This window comes from Oryza sativa, chromosome 1 (genome assembly GCF_034140825.1).
Source record: "Oryza sativa Japonica Group chromosome 1, ASM3414082v1".
In the NCBI taxonomy this organism is placed as follows: Eukaryota; Viridiplantae; Streptophyta; class Magnoliopsida; order Poales; family Poaceae; genus Oryza; species Oryza sativa.
The window spans coordinates 31,802,647-31,811,354 of record NC_089035.1 but is presented as its reverse complement, the minus strand read 5'-3'; the positions used below and the strand labels follow the sequence as shown (position 1 = coordinate 31,811,354).

Genomic DNA, 8,708 nt, shown 5'->3' with positions numbered 1-8,708 from the left:
TAAGCTCAACTAGTGTGTTTTTTTCCCCATAATTCTACAAAGAACGTGATTTGCAAAGAGAATCAATTAACGTGACACAAATATTTTATATACAACTATATCACTTAAACTATATACCGATATAGTTTGGACCTAGCACAATCAAATGCAACAAATATATTTTCAGTATTGACATGTTAATATTTTAAGCTTCACGATCCAACGCCTGGCTCCCTTTTGCTCTACTCCGCATCTCAATAACAAAATAGAACAGAAAACAGCTTTGGACTTGCCCTTTCTATTCTTGTTCAACATTTTGTGCAGCTCCCAGAAACGGTTCCCAACTACTGAACTTACAGGATCACTCTTCAGTTTCTCTATGATCTACAATTGCTTATTAGTCCAGAACGTCTAGGATTAGTCACCATAAAGAGTTATTCACCCCAAAAGAAATAGAGGAAGAAACAAGGAATACAATATTGTGCCCATTCTAAAATACATTTACTAGCATTTCTTTGTACATAAGTAACATCTAAGGTATCACTAAAGCTAAAAATACAATGTCCGGTACATATACATGCATGACACAATTGCTCATTCATGAAGGAACACAAGTTCAACCTTTGCTCATTCAGAGTGAACACAAGTTCAACCTCTTCCCAAGGAACATACAGTTACTGGTAATCAACTGACGATTAACGCCGTCAAACTTCCAGCAAAGTGGATGTGGCACTCATACCCCAAATAGAACTATTACTTAAGGTTCTTCAAGAATTGCACGCGCAAGGTTTGATGCTAGAGCTAATCTGACGGAGTTCAATGCATGGCTTGGTAGGTGAATGTTGGAAAAGTCAGGCCGAAGTTTGGCCAATGACAGTTCTTGTAGCTTGTTGAGCAACAAAGTCGTTTCAGCAACATTTAACAATGGGCAGGGTTTGCAATTGAGAAGCCTCACCTGCAGAAACAACCGGGGATAGAAACAGAATCAAAAGCCTGATACAGATTAAATTATTGAACAGGGGCAAAAAGAAGATTTAGCTAGCTGCTTTGCTGAACACCCCAAGTAAACATATGACTAGCTTACCGAGTCATGTAAAAGTGGTAGCCAGAAACGTTGAGGTGTAGAAGGATTTCTCATCAGCTGCACAGAAATAGATATTAAGTTTGATTTATCAAGAGTCATTCAAGGTGCATAAGCTATTGACAGGCTGACAGCACTGTCTGTGCGGTGTTAAATTGAATTGCAGGACGACAGCCCAGCCAAGGTGTAAATATTTTCACCTGTATAAGAAACTCCACGGTTTGCCGAACAGACTCGCCAGTCCTTCCTTCTTGTGCCATCTGAAGGGACCTTTTGAAATCTCGGTACCTGTGTGCAAGCATATGTTGAAACGAAATTTAGTACTCATGAAGAGAAGAGATACAGAAATTGATGGAAAGGGGACTAATACCTGTGAAGGAACTCAAGACCACCTGCACTACCGATGTCAGAACCTAGTAACTCAAGCAGCCCCTCCCATTGCTGACCATACAAAATTATAATTAGCAAATGTCATAAACAAAAACATTGTCGATATATCTGCTTGATGAAAAAGATCTCCCTTTTGATCAGATTTCTTGGTTACTAGTACACTCAGAACTAACTGCAGGTGTACAAAAGATAGGTCATAAGGAGGAGCAGAAATCGGCACCTTAAAACTATCATCTGTGACCGACTTGCCAATATGTTCGAATAATTGTTGAGCAATTCTGTCAAGACGAACTTTATCATTAGCTTGCTGGAACCAGTAAACTCCAGTTCCTTTCCTACCATGTTTCCAATGATAAATGCCAGCAATCTAGAAGAAAAAATAGATAGGACTCGTGAGTCAAAACGACAGGTGGGTACAATAAAATATGCATGCTGGTAAGTTTGAATATATAGATAATAACTAAGCCAGGTTAAAACTCCAAGAAATCTTCGTTTTGAAATCTTGGAAAAGTACAGGTGTACATGCATTGGGAAGAACATCTTACCTTCATGATATTTGTACTAACATTCTCCAGCTCATACAAGCGGCAAATTTCCAAAGTCTGCTCACAACAACAATATTAGGTAACAAAAAGCAAAGGTGCAGAAAAAATTCAAGGGCATATCAATACAAAGTACCTTCAATACAACACGATTATCTTGTATGGGTTGCTTCAGAAGCAGAATCTCCAACAGCCCTAGGCCTTGGTTTAGACATGAGGACAGATAAGTTGGTGCAATCTGAGAATCAAATAGGCAAGCCAGCCATTAATAACAATTATCAAATTATAAAAATTTGCTATCATTAACAGATAACAGCACCTGTTCAAAAGTAGAGGTTCTGCAACAAAAAGCTAGACAATGGATAATAACAAACAGCATGGTAGTCATACGCAAAAGAACGTCACAGTTATGCGTAGCAAGCAATTCATACAGGCCAAGTGTCATCTCAAGAAAATATCTGCCTAGTACAATCCACAAAGCTACAAAAAAATACCTGCCATGTTAAAGCATGAGAGCACAAAACTTGAGCATAAACAAGCCTGTGCAGCTCCTCTATGCTTATACCACCGAAGTTAGGCCTCTCTTCATGCAACATCATATCCGCATAGTCATTGTCAGCAGTCAGCAGCTCCATAGCATGTGTGACCATCCTGCATTTACAAATGGCAAAACACATTAAGATGCAATGTTTCAAAGTTGGCAGCATAAATCAAATGGCCAACAATACATCTTACCAAGGACCAAAATTTTTTGTGCATTCAGCCAAGACAACCTAATGTTAGAAAAGAAAAAAAAATGTCACACAAACAAGAAAAGTGGAAAGGATAAGAAATTTGGGGGCCTATGTAATGGATGATCACATTGTGTTCCAACCTCTCTATTTTCTGAAAGGATACCAGTAAGGAGGCCTGTCAATCCGCTATTGTCAGCAGACGGTTTAAGCTGTATGCACTTTTGTGCTAACTGATGCATCCCTTCAAAACCCTGGCAAACATATAGATTTTAGCAGAACATAACAAGAGGTTTTGATTGTTCAAATATATACTCCCCTTCAAAAAAATTGTTGCCACATATATATATTGACTAACTGTTTACATCACACAAGAAATAAGTGGGTACGGGTCAGTAAGGCAAACATCTGCCAACATAAAAACATGTTCTATTGTACAAGACAACTCAAGATGAATAACCATAATTACTGGATACCTTTTACAGGAGATAGGAGATGGTAAAAATATCTAGCATTCTCTTCTATATAATGGGTAATTTCATCATGTCACAGATTAAAGAATAACAAACTAAAAATGAACTCTCTAGCGAGGGGATTGCTCTAATAGCAGCTGCAAAATGCAAAATTGCGGTGACAAATAAATGAATCGACAAGAAAGCATTATAATGAAGAACATATTAGCAAACACAATAATATGGGACTAACCACTGTGAATGGCCTTATATAAAGTAAATGAGAAGCAAAGAGCTCCAGCCAATGTGAAGTAGAAGCAGTGAGGTTCTTTATGTTCCCCAACATAATATGAAGCAAACTCTTCAGACCATCACGAGTTTTTTGGTGACCGCACTGAATCCAGAATGCACTGCACTCCAGTTTACTTACTTGACCTCGCCATTTTTCCAATGCCTGTAAAAAATACAATTTGGCAAATGCTTTTAGCTGACGTCAATGGAGGCAATACAATTTCTGTGTACCTCCAAACACTTGGGCAGGAAACTATACAAGTTTTTACACAAATTTTCACTGCCCTTTCCTTCCTTTTTTTTTTTGAAGTAACCATTATGCTACTGAGCTTGAGAGGATATAAACATATAATTATTAATCACAAAAGAACATATTGTGCAAAATTCAAAGTTCAGCCAACATAGTCAGTAACTCTCAGCATAGATGAGCAGTGGAACAATGGTGGTGGGTGCAAAGCCAGCAGCAGCCCGAGGATGCAGCAGCAATCAGTGACAAAAGAGCACAGTAGAGCAGCTCTCATTTGAATCCAGTGGAGTGAATTCAGAAGGTTCACAATATATCAGAAGCACAAAGAAATATTATGCTTTACTGTGAAGAAATAGTTGCACAAGTGGCATACATTGAAATGAAGAACTAGTGGGCTAATAAAGAATAAGCAGTGTACTGATAGTCATGTGAGAAGATCATAGTGAATTAGTGGTCATGAAAGGCAAACAGCGTAGTGTGTAATTGCGTGCTAAGGCAGCAAAAAGGGTAAAATCAATATAATCAAATAATGATAGCATTTCATAGCAAGAGAGTTAGATTCTTCAGAAACATAGATTTGCACTACTGGATATGCAGCCAGAAAGTCAAAACATCAGACAGACACATTCAAAATGTTCTATGCATCAAAACTCTGCATCACAAAACATACCTTTATAAAATCTGGTCTTGTTTTACAACACTGGCCTAATTTACCCGATGGCAAATCTGGTCGCATGCGTGGCATTGTTGACACAAGAACAGCAACAGCTTCAACCAACCCATTTTCTGTCTGATGGACCAAAATGGGGGAAAAGGGTGATGTTAAAAAAGCAAGTGTATATAAATCAACTGGTGACATAAAAATAGCATATTTGTCAAAGCTACAACGAAATATAATTGTATACAATCAGGTACACTATAGGAAGATATAGCACATTTTCTTTATTTCAAAAGATTAGTGCAACACTGTAAATACTACTAGAAAACATAACAAATTAAGCCCTTGAAGCAAATAAAATGATTTTTATGTGAATGATAGATGCAAGTCATGAAGAAATAAAGAATGGTCTCAAAGCAACCTAACTACCTCACGGCTGTCCATCTGATCCAATTGGTATGATCCATGAAAACGTAGCATATTCACCTAAAAGAAAAAAAAAACAACTTCTGATTGTAGGATTCAATCAAAACTGACATGTCTATAAAATAGCGTGCAAGAAAATAGCTTACCACAATATCAAGCCATCCAACCGATAGAGCTGCTGATAATCCACTCCAATAATCAGGATCATCTTCAACAACCTATAGAGCATCACTCATTATTCATTTATACTCATTACTGCTATTGAATCAATGGTTGGAAGTAGCACAAATGAACATTAGTAAAATAGACTACAAAACAATCAACTCAAAGCATGGAGTTGTAGAAGTTTTATAGAGAAAAGAACAAATAAAATGATTGAGAGGTACAAATTTGACGTCTAATGCTATATGCTACAACAAATATAATGAGTCAAACCTGCAGGTTGATGAGCTTTTTCTGGAAATTGATCAGCGTGCGATATATCGTGTTCTCTGTCTTGGTCAAGAGGCTGTCATAGTCCTAAAACCACAGGAAGCCTGATAAGAGACGCCCCTAGGTATTGTAACAGCAAAGTCCGCTCACAATTGAAACAAAGCAATAGATCAAAGAAAGAGCATTACGGCTAACCAATCAACAAGACGCTCTGGAAGCCAAGTTTGCAACTGTTTATCAACAAAGAATATCTCTAGCAACTCCCACGCAGCCTTTAAACTAGTAGGCTTCTCCTTGACCTGCAAGATAAAATATACCAATTACTTTCTATAGGCAAAAAAGTAAATTTAACTTCAAACAAAGGCAAAGCAAGAAAACAGGAAACAATGTGACACATAGATATGGTCACCTTAAGGATCATCTTTGGGTCATCAATCATGTAAGCAGAAAGAGAATCTGGGTTCCCAAGGAGACTACCGATGGTTTTACTGTATTCAAGCACATATTGCCACCTGACAAAACATAGTAGAATCAGAAGCAAGCACATGGAAAAAATGGATAGCTTATACTAGGCAGAGGTTTGATCTAGATTAACTGTATAAACAGTGATTATAATACCACTTTGGCACAGATGTTTAAAATTTAACCATATGTGTACTTCAGATATGTCGATTTATCCATTTAGGCGGAAGCCTAAGAGCTACAAATTCAGCTTCTACAATATGAAAAAGGGTATCTGAATAGTTGGATAGCTATCGAACACAAACAATATAACAAAGCATTGCTAAAACTTAAAATTCTGAGCGATATGTGACATGCCTATCCCAGTACAAGCATAGCTTGGGCAGTAATCCTTTCTTTCTATATAGTTGGAACCCACTTAGTGCAATTACTACTACAAAGCAGCCACCAGGTTAAGCCACATCATCACAATTATCTCAGCCATTAGATATAATCAAGACGCTAAACGATTATCCTCGGACCAGTCCCCTTATCTCTGAATCCTACAAATTCTTAATTAGTGGATCCAATCCCCTTCACACCTAGCCTGCCGCATCTACTTCTCCCATTACGATGGAAGCAATTGTGCAGCAGAAACTGCCTCTGATAATTATAGCAGCGAGACCAAATGTCATGGTTAATCAGATTTATTCTCTTCCAAAGCATCTTTGAAATCCTCTTGCAGTCCTGCAGCCACGCATACCAGCGCTATCTCTTTTGTAGACCAACCGGATATTTGATCATCAGCTCTTGCATGGTGAGTGATATATTTGCTATCATTTTTTTCTCATTAGATCTTCATATTAATTTACAGTATTATCTTTTTCCCCCCAAGGGCTATTGCTTTTTCTATCCACCAGGTGATAAGTGAATAAGTGATAACATATTTGATTTGATGATTTGATCGGTTCATTTGACTCTTACTTTTGATTCGATGCTGATCTTAAAAGCAATTTTGTACAACCTGCAGATTATTTTGCCTTCCGCTGTTCTCTCAACCGCAAGATAGCTTTTTGATGATTTGATTGGTTTAAGTCCTTTTTTTATTTCACTCTGATTTAAATATTAATGGTTCTTGGGCAGGTATAGAAATATGTTATGGCTGTGCTCCAAGAAGGATGAGTCAATGATGTATGTGCTAATTCAAGGACAAATTTGTAGCAGATAATAGAACATCGAAGGATGCTTATATACAATGATTAAAATGATATGTTGTCAATGGTCTACAGTTTTCTTTCCGGAAAAGCTATGCATGCCCTCCTTCCAATAAAGTTCCCAGTGTAAGCATACAATTAGCTATACTGCTTAGTTGTTCGTCAGTTTTGCTTGTGAAATTTTCATAGTTTCGAATTGGAATTCATAAGTATCCTAGCAGTTGTTTATATTTGTAGTGATGTGTATTTATTCGTAAACTACAATTGTTGTCATCTTTTTCGGACTATTCCCTCGCACAATGTAGACATTGTTGCTATAAGAGCTGACTGTTAAATAAGAACAGTTCCTTTCTTTTTTTTTTCTCAACCAGTCAATGAATCGTAAGTTTACGGTCTGTCCTGTGATTGGTGCGATGGGTGATTCTACCCATACAACGAGAATAGCCATACTTCTTGGATTTATATTCTACCTGGACAAGTTTATCTCCAATATATAGGCATTGCCCTGAAACAAAGTCATCACCAATTTGAATTAATGCTATTATCTACACTCCCCATGATTCATGAACAAAACCAAAAGTTGTCTGGTCTTATTGACTTCTATCTCAATCTTTCACCCATGCTTCAAAGTTGTATTCTTCATTTCCCACAGCAGCGCGCAGGGTATCACCTAGTTAACAGTTTATAGACCTCTAAAGTCTTATACAGCAGCCAAAATGCCATATTAATCATCAGTCCAGACTAAAAATACTAGCATTTAGCAAAGTAGGCGGTCCAAATTCCAATGTCTTACCATTCTGCGTGCTCCGAGACTGAGGGCAAGCGCGACATACCGGAGCCATCTACGAGCGCGTTCTTCCTGCTCTGAAGCAGCGCAAACGCCGGTACCGACCCGTACTCGATCCTCCGCATTTCCGCCTCATCGATCTCCTCCGCATCCGCGCCGCCAGGCCCGCTACCGCCACCTCCGAGGTTTACCTCCACCACTCTCCCCCCGGAGACCTCCTCCGCCCCACGGTCTCCGCCACCCTCCGGATTCGGTGGGCGGAGGCAGGCGACCTGCAGGAGGTTGCCGCTAGAAAAGGAAACGTAGACGCGGGAGATGGGCGGGGCCACGCCGTGGCGGATGTTCCGCACGGGCGGGGCCGCCGCCACCGCGTGGCCTGGTTCTCCCGAGAACGGCACGATGGCGCCGCCGCCGTCCATCAGCATCCCTGGCATCCCCGCCGCCGGACGACGATGAGCTAGGGTTTTGGAAGCGGGAGACGGCGGGGGTTTGGGGGTTCGGGGGCCCGGGTAACTGAGGTACTGTACAAGTCTACAGGTTAGCCTTCAGACTAGAAGCAAAGCCGGCAGGTCTCTCGAGTCTCGACTTCTCAAGCTTCAGGGCATGTTTGGCACAGCTCCAGCTCCAGCTCCAGCTCCACCCTTCCTAGAGCTGTTGCTCAGCTAAACAATTTTAACTCCACTAAAACTGGGAGTGGAGCTGGGTGGAGCTCTCTCACAAAATAAACTAGAGTTGTAGAGCTGGGTTTAGGCAGCTCCACAACTCCACTCCAGACCCAACTCCTAGAGCTAAATTTAGGAGTTGAAGCTGTATCAAACATACCCTCAATTACAGTTCTCTGGATTCGTAGTACTAGCTTTGAAGCGTTGAAATTTTGAATGATGCAAACATCTGAAATTAGGCTTTTTTAAATAAATTATATTGGTGGTACACAATTTTATCAAGTGATCAGTGTAATCTGATGCATAAATTTATAAAAAGCATGTTTTGATACACAAGCTTGTCTACTTCGAAGAAATTGCTAAAAACCCTATCGT

General features: G+C 39.5%; 1 protein-coding gene across 1 annotated transcript; it reads right to left on the bottom strand.

Annotated features, from left to right (window-relative positions):
• Positions 1 to 396: 396 nt before the first annotated feature.
• Positions 397 to 8,196, bottom strand: LOC4326176 (nuclear pore complex protein NUP85). Its single transcript, XM_015766467.3, has 18 exons — positions 7,678 to 8,196; positions 5,639 to 5,741; positions 5,418 to 5,528; positions 5,233 to 5,316; positions 4,944 to 5,015; positions 4,801 to 4,857; positions 4,384 to 4,503; positions 3,429 to 3,629; positions 2,867 to 2,977; positions 2,728 to 2,765; positions 2,487 to 2,643; positions 2,129 to 2,230; positions 1,996 to 2,052; positions 1,671 to 1,817; positions 1,431 to 1,501; positions 1,261 to 1,348; positions 1,064 to 1,120; positions 397 to 934 (listed from the first exon to the last, which is right to left on the bottom strand). Exons 1-18 carry the CDS (start codon positions 8,103 to 8,105, stop codon positions 737 to 739), a joined length of 2,202 nt encoding a protein of 733 aa, XP_015621953.1. The 5' UTR covers positions 8,106 to 8,196; the 3' UTR covers positions 397 to 736.
• Between the last annotated feature and the right edge of the window lie 512 nt (positions 8,197 to 8,708).

Bases quoted from the DNA above. Each gene is read 5' to 3' on its own strand.
- LOC4326176 (XM_015766467.3), bottom strand. From the start codon at position 8,105: ATGCCAGGGATGCTGATGGACGGCGGCGGCGCCATCGTGCCGTTCTCG. The intron at 5,016-5,232 runs GTTTGACTCATT...GATGCTCTATAG, and splicing joins AAAAGCTCATCAACCTGCAG to GTTGTTGAAGATGATCCTGA. The intron at 3,630-4,383 runs GTATGTTTTGTG...TATTTTTTACAG, and splicing joins CAAGACCAGATTTTATAAAG to GCATTGGAAAAATGGCGAGG.